This window comes from Miscanthus floridulus, chromosome 2, assembly GCF_019320115.1.
Source record: "Miscanthus floridulus cultivar M001 chromosome 2, ASM1932011v1, whole genome shotgun sequence".
NCBI classification, from domain to species: domain Eukaryota; kingdom Viridiplantae; phylum Streptophyta; class Magnoliopsida; order Poales; family Poaceae; genus Miscanthus; species Miscanthus floridulus.
The window spans coordinates 49494356-49515658 of NC_089581.1; the positions used below are offsets into that span (position 1 = coordinate 49494356).

Here is a 21303-nt window from a genome sequence, read left to right on the forward strand (position 1 = left end):
ACCCGCGCTGCCAGAGGGGCGAGCTATGTCTGGGCCGTGGCCACCTCAACCTTCACGTCGGCACAACGAAGGCGGAGGTCCTCTACCTCCGCGCTCCGCGCCGACAGGAGCTCGTTGGCGCTAGCAAGAAGGCCCTTCTACCGCTGAAGCTGGTCCCAGACACCCCTCTGCCACCGGAGAAAGACCGACTTCCCAAGCGTTGGGTCTCGAGCTCCTGGGGAAGCAGAACAAGGGGCATTGATTGCAACAAAACCAGAAAGAGACAACGTCACGCGAGAAAGGAAAACGCAAACCTGGGTGACTCCGGGCAGTTCGTCGGCCACCACGGACAGGGCCATCCATAGCGACTGCTCCGCCAGCTGGCGGTATTGCTCGAAGGTGCCCCAGCGCCCGCCCTCAGCTGCGTCCTCAAGGGCAAACAGAGGCTCCCCCTCAAGGTCGTCCTGGCTCCGCCACAGCACCCGCGGGTGATCCCACCCGCGAGGCTCGGGTCGTGCCCGCACGAGGGCCGAGCTTCCCTCGTCCAAGACCAGCGCCGGCTGTTCCACGACACCGGCATCCTCGGCGTCGACCACCTCCCACGCCCGAGAAGTATCGTCGGAGGAGATCGAATAAACCTCCGCCTCCCGGGCGCTCTCTCGCAACAACGGCGACCCCTGAACCAAGGGCGCCTCCAAGGCCTCCGCCGCCTTCATCTCCGCCTCCTGGGCAGATGGCCTCGCTGCCATTACGGCGGCATTGGTGGCCTCGGGGGCTCCAGCCTCCGCCACTGTGGCCTCGGAGCACGTAGAAACACCGACCGTGGCCACTACGGTCTCGGCGGTCTTGGGCGCCCTGTCCTCCGTCGCCTCAGCCTCAGAGACCCCGAGGGCCTCGGCAACCAAAGGCACGCTGGCCCCATCAAACTCGTGAGCCTCGCCCCCACCGGATGGAAGCGCCCCCTCCCTCGTCTATGTAGGGGTCGCCTTGGTAGCCCCCCCTTGGGCGGGCAGCTCCTTCGGGTCGACCCTTGCCGACGCCGCGCCGCGTTGGATAGCGGCTTGTGCCTCCGCCACCCAGTGGGCGGAGGAGCCGGGGCTCGCCTTAAGCGCCTTAAGGGGCGCCAAGGGGAGCTCATCCGCAGGCCGCTTCTAACTAAGGAAAAATAACCTATAGGGTCAGCGCGAGACCAAAAAAGTGAACGGAATGCACTATGACCCTGCCAAAAAATACACTTACCTTGAACGGGGCGGCAACCGCTTTGCCATGGCAAACCTCGTCCGCAACGGCGGAGGCGGTGGCAGAGGTGTCGCCTCCGCATCCATAGGCGCCGGTCGGTCCTCAATGGACCCCAGCGCCCCTTCGGTCCTCTGCGGGGGCGGTGGCGTCGTCTCCACCGCCACTTGCTCCACCACGGCCGCCGAGCCCACCAGGCTGACAGTGCGTTTGCCCAACGCCCATGCCTCGGGCGTGTCGGCCTCAGACCCGGAGTAGGCGACCACCGGCCTCGAGTCTACTTCTCCTCGTCCTCCTAGGAGTGCCGGGCTGCTTGCCGATGCCCCGGGCGCCACCTCCACCATGTCAGGAAGGTGGTCCAGGGGACCTCACCCCATCTCGCCCCCGTCATCCCTGTCCAAGGCCTCCGTCGACAGCGACGTCGACGGGGATTCCTCCAGTGGGAGACCATCCTTCCTTTGTTGACGGCGGCGCTTATCCAGCTCCTCGCGCGCGAGGATTTGCTTCATGCGCTTCGCTGCCTTGGCGTCTTTCCGCTTTTTCTGTGCGTCGGCGTGCGCACGGTTGATCGCCCGCCACCTCGCGTCCTCAGGAACAGGCGGCGGAGAGGAGCGCACGTCCCTCATCCCCTATAGGAACAATGGGCGTGCATAAGGAAACAAGGGGTAAGGGGAGATTGAGGAGGCTCGGAGGCTACAGCGGCACACAACTTACCAGCGAGAGGAACCCCCACGACGGCCGCATCGCGATAGGGGTCAAGTTGCCGCCCCTCAGCTTCGCCTCTACCGTCTCCCCCACCCGATGAAGAATCTCCTCGTCGAAAAGGGTAGAGGAGGACATCCGGGTGCCCTCAATAGGCTCACCCGGCTTCATCTCAAACAGCCGCCACCGCCGAGCCATCAGCGGCAGCACCCTCCGGCGGTGGAAGGCGGCCACGACCATAGCCACGGTGAGACCGTGGCCCCGCAGCCTCGCCAGGCCCTCCAGAAGCAGCTGCAGCTTGGGCTAGTCGCCCTTTGGGACGCCGTACTTTCATCTCTCCGGGCAACTCCCCACAATTCGCCCAGTGTAGGGGGGAATTCCTCCGTCGTCATTGTGGAGGTAGAACCAACTCGTGTACCACCGGCGATTGGAGGACACGAGTTGGGCCGGGATGTAGAGGTGCAGGCGGTCCTGACACACTTGGAGAGTGCAACCGCTGGCCCTCGTCGCCTTCCTCTTACCCGACGTGCCCGTCGGCTTGGTAGTATGCCCTGCCCGGAATAGGTGGAGCCACAACTCCCAATGGGGAGCAATCCCCAAATACCCCTCGCAGACGGCAACAAAGATAGCCGCCTGAGCAATGGAGTTGGGATTAAAGTTATGGAGCTCCACACCGTAGTAGTGCGGGAACGCCCGCATGAACCGGTCCGCCGGGACGCCGAGGCCGCGCTCGTGAAAGGAGACAAAGCTCACGACGTACGGAGCAATCCACTCTGGCCTGGTGGGGTCTGTCACCGGGCGAAGGAGTCCACCGTCGATAAGCGACTGAAGCATCTCCTCGGTGATGTCCGACGGATCCTAGGGGTCTGCCTCGACAATGGCGATGTCACCGGCCATGGGCACGATGGAGGAATTAGGTGCGGCGGTGAGTTTTTTCTCTCTCTCCCACGCTCTCACTTTTTCTCGCTTTCTCCCTAGGCTCGCTCTTCTCTCCTCTTCTTCCCAGCACCCGCTGCTCTAGCGACGGCTCAACAAAGGCGGTGCTAATGCAGGCAAGGTAAGACGAGGAGGGGCGAGACTCTTTGGGTATTTATGCAGGGAGGAGGCGAAACGAACGGGCGACGAAATTGGGGAGGTTTTCCCCTCGATCCGGCGCAGTTAACCACGAGCCGATTTCGCCGGCCCACGCGCCCACGTCTCCCGCATTAAATGCGAGGACAGTTACATCCCATCCACCACATCACGCTCGGCCACTACGGCAGCAGGCGTCGTTTCATCTCCCCATGAAACCGCCTCAAAAGACGCGCCACCCATTGCCGAGCCAATAGGGAAGATATTCCCCGCGGCCTATTCCTTTCGTATGAAGGAACCAGGCTCTGAGCCTATTACGATCTAGGGGTTCGAAGGCTGGGCCCCAAAGGGTTTCGATAGCCACCCCAGGATAACAGAGTTAGGGACAACCGCGGGCGAGCCTATACAGGGCCGAGGCCCAAGCAAGCGAAACGCTTGGGACGCCCAAAGTTGTGTCCGAGACTGGCAAGAAAGTCTCCGAATGGGATCCCACCGTAGGGAGGCACCGAGCCACCGAGGCCCAGCGAACGGCCTCGGCACCCACTAGAAACATCTTCTGGTACTCTTGGAGTGTGTCTCTGGACCGCTAGCTGTCCCCTAGCGAATGGAGTTCGGGCCTCCACTCGGACTACCCGATAACAGCTCACCAGAAGTGCCACCGCTCGTGCCCACCGAGGGTAGCGAGGCACATTCCACCCCTCCTTCCAAGCGAAAAGGAAGCGTGAGGGTCGCACAAAAAGTCAGGGGAACCCCCGACGGCCTTCTCGCTCTATGCAGAGGCTAAGGGGCTCTTCCTGCAACCTTGCCGAGACCTAGCGACCTCGGCTCGCACTCAAAGGGGCTCGGCAAAACAAACCCTCCTTCCGAGCGAAAAGGAAGCGTGAGGGTCATACAAAAAGATAGGGGAGCTCCTGACGGCCCTCTCACCCTATGCAGAGGCTAGGGGGCTCTTCCTGCAAATACGCCGAGACCCCACAACCCGGGCTCGCGCCCAGAAGGGGCCTTGGCAAACAAACCCTCACGCGCGAGGGGCGTATAAAAAGCCAGAGGAACTCCCGACGGCCCTCTCGCTCCACGCAGAGGCTAGGGGCTCTTCCTACAACCTTGCCGAGACTAGAATGGGCTCGGCAAACAAACCCTCTGTCCGAACGAAAAGGATATGTGAGGGTCGAATGAAAAAGTCAGGGGACCCCCGACCGCCCTCTTGCTCCAGGCGGAGGCTCAAGGGCTCCTCTTGCACCCAAGACCAAGACAAACGGTCCAAGCCCACGCTAGAAGTTTCATTACAAAACACGATAAAGGGCACCGAGCCCGTTATGGTCCAGGGGTTTGAAGGCTGGGCCTCCAAGAGGTTTCGATAGCCGCCCCAGGGCAACAGAGTCAGGGATGACTTTGGGGCGAGCCTACGAATGGCCGAGGCCCGAGCGAACAGTCGCTCGGGGCGTCCTAAGTCGTGTCCGAGACCGGCAGGGAAGTCTCCGAATGGGATCCCACCGTAGGGAGGCACCGAGCCACCGAGGCCCAGCGAACTGCCTCGGCACCCACTAGAGAAACCCTCTGGTACTCTTGGAGTGCGTCTCTGAACCACTAGCCATCCCCTAGCGAACGGGGTACGGGCCTCCACTCGGACTCACCCGATAATAGCTCACCGGAAGTGTCCACACTCGTGCCCATCGAGGGTAGCCTGGCACATTCCACCCCTCCTTCCGAGCGAAAAGGAAGCATGAGGGTCATACCCAAAGTTAGGGGGACCCCTGATGGACCTCTCGCTCCATGCGGAGGCTAGAGGGCTTTTCCTGCAGCCTCACCGAGACCCCCCGCAACCCGAACTTGCGCTTATGGGCTCGGCAAATGCGATATAAACTACTCGCTCAAACGTGAAAATGAAAAAAGCCCCTGGAGGAGTAACCCCACTCCTCTAGGGCCTCAGGGGCTACACCCAGCGGGTGCGCTCGTGCGCACCCACCGGAACCTCAAGAAACAAAACCCAATTCCTACGGGAGCGGGTATAAACCAAGCCTCGGCAAACCCTCAGGGAGAGTGCGCGCACTCCCCCGGAGGCTCGGGGGCTACTGTCGGGTACCTTAGAACAGGGTACCTCGAGCGAACAATCAAAGGGGTCACTTAAGTCCCATCAAAAAACAAAGCTAGAAGGTAAGCCATGGGCCCCTCACCCGCCACGTCCGAGCCCACCAGGCCCTCCGCCTCACCTCGAGCCTCGTGCAGGAGGTCTCGGCATCCTGACACAATCTTTGCCTCGTGTGAGGCTCTCCATGGAAGGCCTTGGCAGGGAACACAATCTCCGCCTCGCGCGAGGCTCTCCACGGAAGGCCTCAGTAAGGAGTCTGATCTTCGTCTCGCGCGAGGCTCCGCTCTCCGTCTCGCGCGAGGCCTCATTCTCCGTATCGCGTGAGACTAGCTTATCCATAGTCCGTCACCCCCGCCTTGGCCGGTCTTCTCGACAGCACGTCATGTCTCATTAATACTTCAACCACTCCTGCAATCTCAGTCGGACGATGGCTCGACGCCACAGAATGGCCGACGGGACCTGAGGTCGCATCAACGCCATACCAGCTGGGACAGGGCACGGCGGGGATTACCGGCCACTGTGTTCTGACGCTGTGCCCACGATCAGCGCCCACACTGCACTGTGCCCCGCGATCCCCGCCTCGAAAACAACACGACATGGACAACTCGGCCCGGGTTATCACCACCTCCAAGTCGGCGCACCAGATCAGCCGCCCACTCGTTGCCTCAGCACTGTGCACCAAGGTCTCGGCTATCTCGGGGTTTGTGCCCGCCGAGACCCCCCACTGCGGTGCAGCCTCAGCACCGACCAAGCCTCAGCCTCATGCACAGTCCGTCCACAGCGGCTTGCACGTCCACCGCCGCACCCGCTCCGAGGCAGTCCCGGGGCTCCCACGACGCACAGGATCGGATGGGACTAGCACGCCGCCCCAGTGCTCCAAGGACGGACCACTCCGACGACCACACCACCACAGGAACAGGCCATAGGGCTTGGACACGCCACCCCTATTGGCACGACGCCGCATAGTTAACACATGTACTGTCCTTGTCCTCCCTTCAACTATAAAAGGAGAGGACTTGGGCCACTTAGAGGGGACTCAAAGAGAAGAACACCTTGTAACACACACACGCACACATCCCAGCCGCCTGAGAGCAACGTCTCAAGCGGCCCACACGACACCTTGCCGAGACCTGGGACTAGCTCCCTCTCTCTCCTAACTTGTAACCCCCTACTACAAGCACTTCGGTGCAAGGAATACAAGATCGATCTCTTAAACTGGACGTAGGGCATCGATTGTCTGAACCAGTATAAACCTTGTGTCTCTTTGCATCACCATCTGGGATTAGGGGCACGCAGTTCAAATTCACTGGTTGGTTGAGGACCCCCCGGTCCGAAACACCGACAGTACCGATAGGATATGTCAGAAGGGTGCCCTACAACCTTCCAGGCATGTCAGAACCCAAGCAGTGTTGTGAGCGCTGATATTTTACCCTACAGCGTTATGGGCGCCATCAACTCCCATACCAAGACAAACACGGTAAGGCTCCCCCCACATGCCTCTAGGCACCAATAGTGTTGTAGGCGCCATCATTTGCTCTACATGGAGAACACGGTAAAAACCTTCCACATGTGTCTGACATCAACAGTGTTATGGGCGCCTACAAACATCTTGTATCTGATGGCGTGGGTAACAAGACTTAGTAGCATACATACTCTCTCTCTCTCGCTTGTAAGGCCGTCCCCTTCATCTATAAAAGGGGATGCGCTCTCTCCCAACAAGAGGATGGATCAGTTCACAACAACTCGAACAACCCACATGATCCGAACGACCAAGGATCCTAATGAACAACAAACGTTCGAACACGTAGCACATAGCGGAGCTCCCATTACTCTTGGCCCTTCAGACCAGAGTTCGACCAGACCTCTTGTACTCCCCATCTTTCTCCCTTCCATTTGTAACCCCACAATAAACTTCGAGCACCTAGGCTCGGGAATAAAGTCATCGACTGACTCAAACTGGACATAGGGCACGTTGCCTGAACCAGTATAAACCCTGTGCCATTGAGTGCTAGGCCACATCCGATCACAACGTACGACAAAACTACAAATATTTACGTGTTGGTCACTTTCTGCACCAACACTTACAGTCTGAACAAATTACATTGCATTCTACAATGTAAAAGTAGTAAATAGTAGCATGTAAGTGTCAACATAGCTCACAGATACTATAGAAACTAGCAATCCACCACAGGGGAGAAGCGTTGGCCGAAGCTATAGGCGGGGAATAGAGGAAGAAGGCACACCCGCCATCACGCCGTCCTGCAGCCGAGCAGAGCTGGCCGGAGTAGATGGGCATGGAGCAGAGGAAGAAGGCGCAGGAGCTGTCCTGCAGGTGAGTAGTGCTGGGTGGATTAGGCGCATGTGGGTCATAGAGGAGAGCGATGACGCTGCGGTGGAAGGGATAGAAGAGGATAAGGACGGGAAGGATAAGACTGAAGGACTTCATGTAGTGTGGAGAGGCTTCTAGAGAGACAGGCCTTACGTGTATAGGTGGATGGACTCCGCAGCATGCATCGGATGGTTGAAGAATCGAGCACGACGAGCGTAAATAATGCTCGAGTGTCATGTACATTAATCGAAAAAAGAAATAACTTACAACAGCTAATAAAGTTGTGGGTGAATATATGGAGTAGAATACCCCTCTCCTCCGTTTAATGCTCTGTTCGCTTGGCTGATAAGCCATGACTGAAAGTACTGTTGGCAGATTTATTATGAGAGAAAAATATTGTTCGTTAGCTAAAAAAGTACGGCTTATAAGCTAAACGAATAGGGCGCAAGTTCGGTAACCATGCCGGGATGTAAAACCTAAGCAACTGCTTCTATTTTATAGGCTGAACTTGGTGAGGTTAGGTAGAATTATGGTGTCGAGTTACCTACGCTCGAAAACTGGACGGCGGACGCTATTGTGCCATAGACCAATAGTCAATATGCGCAGAGTTATGTCAACCTTGTTGACAGGGATGGAGGCGTTGGTCCAGCGGGCAGAGTCTAGAGAGGACACAATACAATGAAGGGGTGGGTGGTGGTGATGCTTATCTACAGATTGTTATTGAGAGAATTCCCTGTGAGCCATTATAAAAATTCTCAATTCCACACGAGCCACTATAAAAGTTACCATGTCACGGGAGCCACTGCTCCAAATTTTTGGACCCTTACATGCCACTTCCATTACCTTTTCGGCTAACAGCAGCTAACAGGAGCTTATAATGTCCATTTTGCCCCTCTTACACGTGGGCCCTGCACGTCAGCCTTCTTCATCTTCCAGACTCCTCGCTGCGTCGGCTGCTCCTCGCCGCGCAGCCAAGCGTTGCCCGCTCCTCGCCGCGCCGGCTGCTCCTCACGGCGGCTGCTCCTCGCCGTGCCGGTGGCTCCCCGCCGCGGTCCCGCCTGGCCGTTGTCCGAGGAGGAGCTTGAGGAAGAAGGGAGTGGCTGCCGGCATTGAGGAAGAAGAGGAGCGAGGTCCGGGACGGCCGTCGCCGTGCGAGCTAGCTTCACAGCGCGAGCTCTGGATCCGGCCCTAGCCTCACCGTGAGACTTCGGACCTGGCATCGCTGTGCCCAGCGAGATCTGGACCCACCGCCACCGTGCAGGTGAGCTCCGACCCCAGCCTCACCGTGGTGAGCTGGTCCACCAACCCCACGACGAGCTCGTCCTCCAGCCCCACGGCACGGCCTCTGCCCCTACTGCCACCAGCCAAGAAGAGGAGGAAGAGAGGAGCGCACGGCCTCGCCGTCGTCGTCCGCGGGCCGCTGGACCTCCTCCGTGGTTGTCCCCGGCGGCGGATGTGTCGACGGGGTGCCGGTGGATGATGTGATGATGGCGGCGGTGGCTTCTAGTTGAGGGACGCTGAAGGAGAGGTCCGCCGCGGGCTATAGCGGCGACTGCGCCGCGCGCTCCCCTGCGCCGGTCCCCGTGCGTGGGTGAGAATCAGCTAGCCCCAGCGGCTGAGGGGCGTCGACGGCGCAGGACGACGCGAATCCCGCGCGAGGAGGGGCTGGCGACCATGGGGCGCCAGAACCGGCCCCAACGAGCGGCGGCGGCGTCCGTGCCGTACGCAGCTCCGGGCGCGCTCCCGCGCAGGGGCGTGGAGGGGAGGGGGAGCAGCAAGGGGAGAGGAGGAAGAGAGGAGCACACGGTCGGCCACTCCCTAGGTGCCCCTGCTCTGTGGTGAAGAAGAGGTAGTGGTGTGTGGTGAACGAGAAGGCTGACGTGCGGGGTCCACCTGTAAGAGGGGTAAAATGGACATTTCAAGATCCTGTTAGCTGCCATCTTCCAAGAAGCTAACGGTAGTGGCATGGAAGAGTGAAAAAAATTAGACCAATGGCTCACATACACGGAACTAAGAACTTTTATAATGGCTTAGAGCATCTTCAAGAGACTCTCCATATTCTTTCTAAATGCTAGCAATAGAGATTTTGTTGAAAAACTACCCTCCAACAGCTCTTCTAAATGATCATCCAAATATAGCTATCTTCTATTCCGGATTTTTCGCTAGCCAAAAATAGAAGATGAGAATGGCTCTCTAGAGTGTGCATGAGATATAGAAAAACTGTTGGAGATTAAAAAGATATAGAAAACGATTTTTATGCAAATAGCTCTCCAAATAATGATTTAGAGAGTGTGATTTAGAAAGACTCTTGGAGGTGCTAATTCTCCCATTGTTATTATAGTACGAACATGAAGATGCTCGCGTACAGGAGACAAAGAGATGACCAAACAAATGTGTCATCCTGCACTTCTTGTTTGTACTAAGACATGGATTTACTTCCTCAGTTATAGTCTCTTCAGATTTAAAAGGACTAACACAAGATTCTTAACCTTTTTTAGAACTATTGCTCCCTTCATGGTCGAACTGTTTTATTTGTTGACTGCTTGTTGTCTTCCATGTTGACTGCACAGTCACAAAGTTCCCTGACGATTCGCAGAAGGAAGAGGATAATATATGCGGGTGGAAGGCAACCTGTTACTAACGCTTGGAGAAATAGACAGCACAAAGCAGGAATGATGCTTGCCTGTCAATTGTGATGATCAGCGTCTACAAAATTCAGGCACGTGCAACCTTTACTGGTAAAAGTTTCAGGAACAATGGTTTAATTATTATTAGATGAAATAAGAGATCCTAGAAAAAGAAAATCTCGAGCAACTCCAAGAGACTCTCCAAATTCTTCATAAATGCTAGGAATAGAGATTTTAATGGAAAACTACCATCCAACGACTTTTCTAAAAGCATCTCCAAGAAACTCTCCTCTCTCCATATCCTTACTAAATGCTAGGAATAGAGATTTTGGTGAAAAACTATCATCCAACAGGTTTTCTAAATAGGTCTGGTTCGGCTTACCTTATAATCCGCACTATTCAGCTTGTTTTTTCAGCCGGAACAGTGTTTTTCTCTCACAACAATTCAGTCAGAACGGTATTTTTCAGCCAATTCAGCTAAATTTCAGCAAGCCGGACAGGGCTATGATCATCTAATATAGCCTAATTTTATTCTGAATTTTTCGCTAGCCAAAAATAGAAAACGAGAATGGCTCTCTAGAGTGCGCATGAGATATAGAAAAACTGTTGGAGAGTGAAAAGATATAAAACGGTTTTTATACAAATGGCTCTCCAAACAATGATTTAGAGAGTAAGATTTAGAAAGACTCTTGAATATAGAAAAACTGTTGAAGAGAGAAAAGATATAGATAACGATTTTTATGCTAATAGCTCTCTAAATGATGATTTAGAAAGTGTAATTTAGAAAGACTCTCCGAGATGATCTAATCTTTAAGCAGAATAGCATTGAGCGTAGCACGAAATCAATCATGCATCAGCAGGAAAAGTTAGTTAGGGAGGTGTGCAAGGAGACAGACTACAAACATATGAATTGCATGTTGATTGGTTGGGACGCCGGCGGCTTAAGCTGATACCGCCAATCCGTTTCTCTTGGGTGGACGCATGGGCAGACCGGGCCGCAAGCTGCGCGCTGCCATGACGCCCGGCCCCTGCGTCCCTGACAACGAGCTCCTGGAGACGTTCGGCGCCCTCCTCCCCGCGACCCCGCCAAGTCCCTCCACCACTTCAAGTGTATCTCCAATTGCTGGTGCGGCCTGCGTGGGCAGGCGCCTGTGCCGGGCTGCGCACGTGCTCGCATGCCATGCTGCTGTCAAAGCTGAAGATCACCGGGCGGCCGGTTCATCAACGTATCCTCGAGACCTCGACGCCCAGGGGTTCCGCAACGTGTTACGGCTGACCTTGTCCACCGCGCCCGGCCGGATGCACGACACCACGGAGGCCCGGAACTCCACTCGCCGGTGTGCTACCTCATCTGCAACCTGCTCGGCGCGATGGGCGGTCGTCCCGGCTCCGGCCGGATATAGGTCCCCTGCAGCCCCTCCCTCCCAGCGGATGGCGCTCACCTACCTTCCCTTCAACGCCGCGGCGTCGCCACACCCGTTCCACCTTCTCCAGTTCCGGCTACACGCCATGGACGAGGCATGGATCGACAGGGTTGTCCCCTGGCTCCACGGCGGGGACCGGGACTGAAGTCGCAGCATGGTGCTCATCCCACCGGGCACTGACGCTGTCGTCGTCAGCGGCATGCTGCACCTGGTCGTTGAAACCGATGGCATCGCGGCCCGGACCTCCCGTCCTTGCCATCTCCTCCTCCATCCTTGACCCTACGTCTCGTTCACCTCTGCCTCCTCACCCATTGCTAGTCCAGCGGCGCGATCCTGAGCTCCACCGCTGTCCAGGACACAGCGGCATAAACGTGGCATGCTGACGTCGAGAATCCGGATCCTCGACTTCTCCACTTTGTTTGGACTCGGCGAGACCAAGAGCCTCATCGCCGGTGCTGACGAGAACGGGTTCACCTTCATCTACAACCACGACCAGCGAACCGTCTACGACAAGCGCCGCCTCAACGATCCAACGCAGATCGAAGCGGTGTGATTTTTGGGTGATCGTGATCTCGGTCGTATGGGGTGCTGATTTGCTTTGCATGTGGGCCGACGGGAAAAATTCCTATGCGACGGCGTCGCACGGTGCTCCTGTACGACACCCAATAACCAGCTGACGCGTGTACCCCGTGGCTGTTCCGTAAAGCCCGTGGCCGTTCCGTGAAGAGGGGTTTGAGCCGTTTCTTTCTCAGCGGATCACGTCGATGCGCGGATGAGCAGATCACGTCGATTTTCGCCGCGTGTGCCGGCACTGGCGCGTCGCCGCGGGCGCCGGCACGGCTGTGCACCGGCCATGGTTCGTCTTGAAACCTGCTGATGACGACGAGCCTCTTCATACTGTTCATGCCTTCGTACGGCCCGTGGATCACCGCCGCTGCCACACCCATGTCAGGCCTGTCCGTGTCGACGCCGCCGCCGCTGCCGTCAATATGGAGCATGGCCTCCCGCCTGCGTGAGGGGCACGTCTCGCGGCTGGCTCGCCGTGAACGAGGGCGAGCGCCTCCTACTCGGGGACCCCATCTCCCGCGCCGAGATCCCGCTGCCTGCCTTCGACGCTGGCTACCTGCTGTTCGACGTCTTCCTCTCCGACGACCCTCTCGCCCCGCCCAGCAGCTGGACGGCGTTCTCCTTCTTCAGGTGGGACGACGTCTGTACCCACAACCTGGGAGAAGTGTTCGCCTTCTGCCGCCCCGGCGACGCCGAGTGGGCATGGGTTGATCTGGATGATGACGGCCATGGCCATCAGGGCCAGCCGATGCGGCTCTACCAGGGGCTCGAGTTCTTCGGGGGGCGACCCTACGTGCTCCTCGCAAAACCTAGCAGGCTCGCCGTATGCGACGTCGAGGCCCGGAGGCTCGTGGTGAGCTCGGTACAGATTTATTTACCACCGGATTGGGAGTGGGAGTGGGACTGGCAACAGTGCCTGGTGGAGTGCGGCGGCGACCTCCTGGTCGTGCAGGTGGCGCGGCGCGAGGAGTATAGGTCGCCGTGGTACTGCCCAGGGTACTGCCTCGGCAGCCACTACTTCTTGAGGCGCACGAACCGGTACTTCGCCAAGGTGTTCAAGATCGTGTTCGACGCGGACGGCGGTGACATGCCAGTGGCGTCGGAGGCGGTGGCGAGCACCGGGGACTACGCCGTGTTCGTGGCGCCGCAGGGCCACGCGTTCGCGCTCCCGGCGAGCGGCTTCCCCGCCGTCAGGGCAGCCTGTGTCTACTTCTTTGCTATCAACCATACGAGGAGCGTGCAAGGGATGGTCATCATTGATCTCAAGGCGGATCCCACGCGACGCGATAAGATCGTCCGGAAGCTGCCCCTCGCCGGAAACTGGCACATACTCTCTTGGCTTTGCCCTCGCCCGGTGTTGGATACGACGCCGCCGCCACGCAGGCGCAGGTGCTCGATCCATGGCCTTCGGCCCTTCGTAATGCTTTCCCTTTTTTCAATTAAATTATTTAAAATGCTACTCTAGTTTCGTCTTTGAAGTCATTTCGTTCGTTTAAAATTAATGCTCTTTTATTCGAGACAATGTACTGTCGTGCTCGTGCACAAATGAACCCTTGTTTTTTCGATTCCTTCGGTGATTCATTTGTAATTCCTATTCAATTTTTTGGGCGATTCATTTTCAATTCCTAATGCCTTGTTTGGAATGGAGGAAGTTTAAAGGAATTTCAAAGGAATGTCAAACCTCTGTTTTGATGATGACACTATGCGTTTGGTACGGAGGAATCGGCAAAGAAATTTTCATAGGAACGGTGGAGAAGCATGTACTTTTGCTGGAAACAAAAAATGAGCTTCGAGTCAATGGAAAGCAGTCCCGTGGCCACTCGCTCAGCTTTGCTTCTTATTGTTTTTTTTAATGTCACCGGGGGTGGGAGGATTTTCTCCCCCACCTGAATATTTTTATTGGTAATTGCCCAGAACGGCACGCTAGTTTTACAGGAGCTTTTATAAGCTGTCAGGGGATTTAGGTTACAAGCATGGATTAGTCTTGCATTGCCGAATCAAAAGTCGCAGACCAAGCGTCGACAACAGACCGTCTCGCTGGTTTTAGCCTGCAGCGCCACACCTGCGCCTCTTTCATGAATTCAGCAAGCAGCTGTCGCAGTTGAGGAGCTTCATTCCAGAATACAACTGCATTTCTTCGTTTCCACAATTGCCAGAAACATAACGCAAGGACCATTCAAAACTGTTCCTTCGGGATATGATCAGGGTGCGATGTCTGATGAAGTTCAGAGGTTGGCCGTGATGGCGGAACATCCGCACCGATGGCTGCCCAGGAGACAGCAATGGTGCAACCACGGATGATGAGCTCTGAACTTTCCTCCCCCTGCGTGCCAACTTCACAGGTCGTGGAATCCACAATTCGTTTTCTGAATAGGTTTTTGCGGCACTAGATACGTCCCTGCACAAGGAGCCAAACAAACATTTTCACTCTTGGCGCTCAGCTTTGCTCGCTCTCTGAACATGCTTATATTGCTAATCTAGCCTTCACAGTGAGACAACATTGACATTTCCTGCTTCAGTCTGCAGCTCGCATCCACGGCACACGAAAGAGAAGTTGCTTTCTCTCTCTAGTTTATATGCTATGTCCTGAACCAGTCTAGGGCCCCGTTCGCTTGTCTTAAAATCCGGCTTGTTCGGCTTCAAAGTTTCAAAGTTTACTAATCTCTTCTCATTCCTGTGTTACAAACAACTATCTTGGAAAAATTCTATTTTTTCATTTCTCTGTTTTGCAACTACCTTATTTTCCTATACCTGGGTTTTCTATTTCTTTGTTCGAAATAGGCTCTAAGGGGCTATTTGGTTGCCGCCATAGTCAGGCAACGCCATCCAGCCCCAATTGAACGCCTAGGATGGTTACCTGGGCCAGGAGCTGCCCGAGAGGGATGAACCAAACAGGCCCTAAATGGCTAGGTGGCAGTATTGCAGTAGTCATGAGATGTGGCACGCCAAGATCGATTTGATGCTGGAGTTGCCCTCAGCGACTCTTTGAACTGTCAGCAACAAGCAAGATTTGCTAATTGCTAGCTAACTAAAATTTAGCTAAAATTTGCCCCGTGCATCTAAACAGGAAGGTTAACAGGTGGTCTAGTTTTTTAGCCTAAGCTTTCAACTAGTTGTTAGCCATCTAACTAGTCAATATCAACTAATTTAGGTTATTTTTTATCCCCAGTTAGTATCTAACTATATGTATCAAACAGGCTCTAAGTCAACAACGAAATTTATTTTACCACATTGGTATTAGTCGGTTTTTTTCCTGGCCAGTTTCTATTGGCAAACAAGGCCAGTAGTGTTATCAAGTACACCATTGTCACTAGTCGGTTGAATTGATTTTGTTCTGAATCAATTTTGTTATCAAGACCTATTTGCACATTTCAGTGTTGCTGCTAGATGGTGAGAAACAGTTGCATTCAATTCTGTGAGTTATAACAGAGCAGGGATGGGACTTTTGCATAAATACAAGATAATTTATGGGAAGTGCAAACTTTCACATGCCTGAACAAGCGCCGGATCCTAACGTCGATAGATCGTCTTGAACTTTCGTCCCTCCTCCTTGCGAGATAAACCATGGCTGCCCATCCTCCCCTCCCCGGCTCCCCCAGCAAGTCGTATCATCGGCTCATGGCAGTCAGAAAGTACCTCCGTTCGATTTTTTAGTAGACATACTTTAGGATTAACGAACGGAGGCACCAGGAGTTCACTAATTGTACTGCTAAGTACTAACTATAGAAAGCATAAAGACAAGATAACCACCGTGGCTAGTAGCTGGGGAGGAACCAGCCACGGCGAGCCCACCCGGCCGAAGAGGATCCGTCGTCGGGGCAGATGGTCTCCTCGTGGCGCCGCCACTGGCTGTCCATGCCCAGCACCCTGACGACCCCGTCCGGGTGGCCCTGCCGGTCGACGAGGTAGATGCAGTTGGCGCGGCAGCAGGGGAACTCCGCCCCGGAGAGCGCGAACGCGCGATTCCGCCCCAGGAACAGAATGTTCCAGCCGATGTCCAGCACGCGCACCATCCGCACCGCGCCATCGCCGAGCCACTCCACCCTGTGCACCTCCACCGCACGCGCGTCCTCGCCCTTGTTGCCCCCGTCGTCCACGGCGAGGCCCGCCATGTCGACGATGTCGTCGTCCGAGTTGTACACGACGTCGTCCTGCACCGAGACGAGGAGCAGCTGGCCGCCGCACTCCACCAGGTGCGTGTCCACGACGCGCCTCCCGCCGCCAGGGAGCTTGTCGTCGTCGTCGTCGTCCGAGGCGTCGCCGTCCGCGTCGACGACGTGCTCGAGCGGGATGACCGCGGGCGCGTCCCCGTCGAGCTCGCAGATGCAGATCCGGGACTTGAAGGCCACGTAGAACCGCCCCTCGTAGTGCTCGACGCCGGCGTAGCCGGGCACGCGGAAGTCGAGCCGCGCCCACGCCCCGGTGGCGGAGCTGTAGTAGGCGAGGCAGGTGGTCGGGAACCCGACGGCCACCGCGGCCCACTCGGCGGCCTCGGCGGGGTCGCCCGACAGCACGACGGTGGTCAAGTCGAGCCACTTGCGGAAGAAGCCGATGGGCGGGAGGTGGACGCGCCTGCCGGTGAAGGGGTTGAGGAGGAGGATGGCCTTGGGGCTAATCCTCGGGTCCGAGAGCGCGAGGTAGCCGTGGGACGAGGAGGAGAGGTACTCCAGCCCCGGTGGCACGTTGGCGGCGAAGGGCAGGAGGCCGCCGCTGGGGGAGAGCCAGAACGACGACATGGCGCCGGCGCCCCGGCCGGAGCGGTCGGTGCGGGATCCGACGAGCCAGGGGCGCGGGCGCCACGCGGCGGCGGCGGCGCCCCAGCCCGCGCAGACGGCGCGGAAGCGGATGCGGTCGACGTCGGAGGGGAGGAGGGTGAATACTATGAGCAGCAGGTCCGCCGGCAGCGAGGACCACCCCGTGCCGCCCCTGCCGCCGCACGCCATGCCCGGGCCCGGCTGAGGCTCCGAGGAGAGGCTAGGCAACGAGCCAACTGATTGACCCCTAACCTGTCTGCGCTGTGCGCTCACGGCGCTGCTTGCCCGCCCACTTAAGCAAAGAATGGGGCCGGAAAGGCAGCGCCCGGCCGCCCGCCCAAGTCAACATGCGAGGCTGATGCAGTGATGCGCGGCCGCGCGGGCATGGCCGTCAGCCCGTGGCCCGTGCCAGCCAGTTCGATGCGAATCAGAAGGTCCTCCGTCTCAAGGGGAATCACGATCACGCGGACGCGGAGCATAGCGGCATGCGCGCGCGTGATTTTGACGGGTTCCTTTTTGCACGATCCGGTTTGGTTGGTGTTGACCTTGGCCGGCGATGAAGGCAACCCGGCCGGCTTGAGGTACCCATACCTGTTGGTGTTGGTTGGGGGACATAACAGCACAAACTCCCCCAAAGATTTTTCGAAAGCCGCTGTAACGAATTAATGGTTTACGCCCGGTTCGACTAAAGCCTACTGCTGACAACTCGTGGTTAATGCTGCTTTGTTACGACAGAAAAATATTATACCACAACTAAAAACAGTTCAAACGAACAGGACGGTAGATTCTTACGAAGTCACCACCCATGAGGACAAGAGGATCCAAAATCTTCATGAACAAGATTGAATTACGTTGCAAAAAAAAGGGTAAAGTATAATTTACACCCTCCAACTATCGCCAAAGTATAGATTTCAACCTCGAACTTCAAAACCAGATAACTTTGGCCCTCCAACTCTCGAAAAAGTTCAACTTTCAACCTTCTGGGCGGTTTTGCATATGAACAGTACTTTTGATATTTTTAGGATTCGTCGAAATTTTATATTATTTTTTTAAGCATCTTAACGTCCTCAAATGAAAAAAAAAACTCAAAACTACAAAGTTGTAGATCTCATTGAGAGCTACAACTTTGGTATAAAAAGTATTTTCATTTAACTCCATACAAATAATATATTAGTGCTCTAATGCGGCAAGCGCTAGTTGGCGATTATTATGGTGCTGAAATTTTATATTATTTTTTCGAGCATCTTACTGTCCTCAAATGAAAAAACTCAAAACTACAAAGTTGTAGATCTCATCGAGGTCTACAATTTACATATAAAAATTATCTTCATCCGCCATCGTATTGAAGGGTTTTCTATTTTTTGAAATTAGAGTCTCATCACGCGACAAACGATTTTGAAACGATTTTGTCGCGTGATGAGACTCTAATTTCAAAAAATAGAAAACCCTTCAATACGATGGCGGATGAAGATAATTTTTATATGTAAATTGTAGACCTCGATGAGATCTACAACTTTGTAGTTTTGAGTTTTTCCATTTGAGGACAGTAAGATGCTCGAAAAAATAATATAAAATTTCAGCACCATAATAATCGTCAACTAGCGCTTGCCGCATTAGAGCACTAATATATTATTTGTATGGAGTTAAATGAAAATACTTTTTATACCAAAGTTGTAGCTCTCAATGAGATCTACAACTTTGTAGTTTTGAGTTTTTTCATTTGAGGACGTTAAGATGCTTAAAAAATAATATAAAATTTCGACGAATCCTAAAAATATCAAAAGTACTGTTTATACGCAAAACCGCCCAGAAGGTTGAAAGTTGAACTTTTTCGAGAGTTGGAGGGCCAAAGTTATCCGGTTTTGAAGTTCGAGGTTGAAATCTATACTTTAGCGATAGTTGGAGGATGTAAATTATACTTTACCAAACAAAAAAAAAAGAGCCGGAATCTGACTTGACCTCTGGCCATCATGCACGGTGGATGAAGATGCCATATCCATATCTTCCGTGATTTTCTTCAACAAACCACACTTGTGCGGCGAGTAAACGGCGGCGTGCTAACTGCAATTGTCCCTCCACTATCGCCCGGTTCTGCTGATTTTCATTTGCTCCGAGTTGCTAATTGCGAGGTAGCATATGCTGCATATCCGAATGGAGGAGTAATTATTAACGTATTATTATATAAACAAAAGTTGAGGAATGGCTAGATGTATATGATAATGAAAAAGATTTCTAAATATCCGATCAAGAATGCTCACGAAACACGGTTCTAAGGCATGTCATTAGGAATACTTGTCTGTTGTGCCTAAATTCAGATGAAACTTTTATTTACATTGGCGAAAACGCCTGTTGTGCGTAAAAAGCAAGATGCTTAAAAACTTTGGTTCCTTTACCTTCATTTTGCTTAGGATCAGCGGTATATATGTTATCTGCCGTCTATGTTCATATATACAACAAATCCGAGCTTTGATCACAAGAAAGAAAATCCAGTAATCATTCAAAACATCTGCATAGAAAGAGGGAAAAAATAGAAATGCTAAACACCACAGGGGTGTTTTATCGAGAGTTGGCACACGATTTTTTTTTTGTAGGCGCCACATCCCCACGCCACCATCAAAGAAGCGCGGCTACCAGTGGCCCGCCGTTGGGAACTGGGAACCCTAGGCTGTCGGACTGGGGCCCCCGCCGCTGCGCCCGCGCCCAGTATCTTTCCAACTTCGACGAGCTCCTTCTCTAACTTTGGCGCCGCCACCAATTTTTTGTGCTTGTCCTTTCATAGAAAAAAAATATTTCTTATGATTTGTGATTTGTGCCGACACAGCCGCGGATCTTTGTTACCTGTGATTTGTGCCGACATAGCCGCGGCCTAGGGCGGGGTGGCCGACGGTGGCGGGGCGAGTTGTGCAATGCGTCTGGATGTAGAAGAAGGCTGAAGACCGGAGGTAAAAGAAGACTCAAGACCGTTAGATCTTTATCCTACGGCTAAAAAAAATTATATGTTAACGTAGTTATGCAGTAGACGGCCTAAAAAAACTCTGCTGGAGCCTATGGAGTGTCCAGATTCTGCCAATAAAACATCGAGGGGTCTCTTGGCAAAAGGCGGCTACCAAAACGCTCCGTTGCCTTGCCTTCCCCACTTCCCCGGCCCCTGCCTCCCGCCGCCGACACCACCACAAACCCTAGCAGCTCCACCCCCGCCGCCGCCATGGCCGACCCTAGGATGTTCCCTTCGGGATCAGACGACCGCGCCGACGCCTCCGACGCGGGACGCCGGGTCTACAACCCGTACCAGGACCTCAACATGCCCTACAGCTACCGGACGCTCTACGACCTCCCCACCTCGCCGGAGTTCCTCTTCGAGGAGGAGGCCCTGGCGCAGCGGCGCTCGTGGGGTGAGAACCTCACTTTCTACACGGGCGTCGGGTACCTCTCGGGCGCCGTCGGCGGCGCCGCCCTGGGCCTCCGCGACGCCGCCAGGGGCGCCGAGCCCGGGGAGACCGCCAAGATCCGCGCCAACCGCGTGCTCAACGCCTGCGGCAGCTCCGGCCGCCGCGTCGGGAACACACTGGGCGTCATCGGCCTCATGTACGCCGGGATCGAGAGCGCCATGGTCGCGGCCCGCGACCGCGACGACTGGATCAACAGCGTCGCCGCTGGGCTTGGCACCGGCGCGCTCTTCCGCGCCGCCAACGGGCCGCGATCCGCCGCCGTCGCAGGCGCCCTCGGCGGGATCCTCGCCGCCGCCGCCATGGGGGGCAAGCAGCTAGCCAAGAGATACGTGAACGTCATATGATCTTGTTTTTTGCGGTAGCAATGGTTCGCATGAGCGAACAACGAAATGGTCCAGTGCTCTTCGGGATACCTACTCCATTAGGGAAGAGGTTTACTTTTTCTGAATGATAATCTGTGTTTTGTTAGTCATGTAAACCAGCTGAATGGGAAATTTTGAGCTGCATTGCAATGCAACATCGTGCTTCAAGATGTTTAGTTCTGCTTTGTGCTTTTATTTATGTCTTTATTATGTTGAGGATAGAATGATAGATCATAGATGGAGATCCTAATCTCATTCGTAGTGGATGATGCGTTGGAATGGATGTGTGTTGTGGTGCTGTGTGGAGTGGAATTTTCTGAAGTTTTGGAAACTGGGCCCTTAAGTTTAGTGCCTGTGAGATTAGCTATCAATATTTGCTCAGAGATGAGAGACGACATATGATATTCTGCTGTGATTTGTTCTAATTGAGGCAGGTTGGACGTCTGCACCATTATCCTCATTTCATACCATTGTGAAATTAAAAAATGTGTAACCGAATTACAGATTGGAAAGACAGAAGATGAAATTACAGATTGGAAAGGCAAAGAGCTTCATGGTGTGTTTGGCAAGTCTAGAGAAAGGGCACGGGAATTGGAGGTGGAAGTTAGTGGAGGGAATTGATGTGGGAGCTTGATTTATACGCCTAATCCCTTATTTGGCATGTGCTGGAATTTAAGAGAGAGTTCAAGAAGTAGTTTCTTCTGCCTTGGTTTG

The 21303-nt window shown here is 54.7% G+C and overlaps 2 protein-coding genes across 2 annotated transcripts; one reads left to right on the forward strand and one right to left on the reverse strand.

Annotated features, from left to right (window-relative positions):
- Nucleotides 1-15443: 15443 nt before the first annotated feature.
- On the reverse strand, nt 15444-17212 carry LOC136538732 (uncharacterized). The gene has a single exon (XM_066530694.1). The coding sequence runs from the start codon at nt 16965-16967 to the stop codon at nt 15780-15782; it is 1188 nt and encodes a 395-aa protein (XP_066386791.1). The 5' UTR covers nt 16968-17212; the 3' UTR covers nt 15444-15779.
- A 2653-nt stretch (nt 17213-19865) lies between these two features.
- Nucleotides 19866-20759, forward strand: LOC136538733 (mitochondrial import inner membrane translocase subunit TIM23-2-like). Its single transcript, XM_066530695.1, has one exon. It carries the CDS (start codon nt 19984-19986, stop codon nt 20569-20571), a length of 588 nt encoding a protein of 195 aa, XP_066386792.1. The 5' UTR covers nt 19866-19983; the 3' UTR covers nt 20572-20759.
- Nucleotides 20760-21303: the final 544 nt, after the last annotated feature.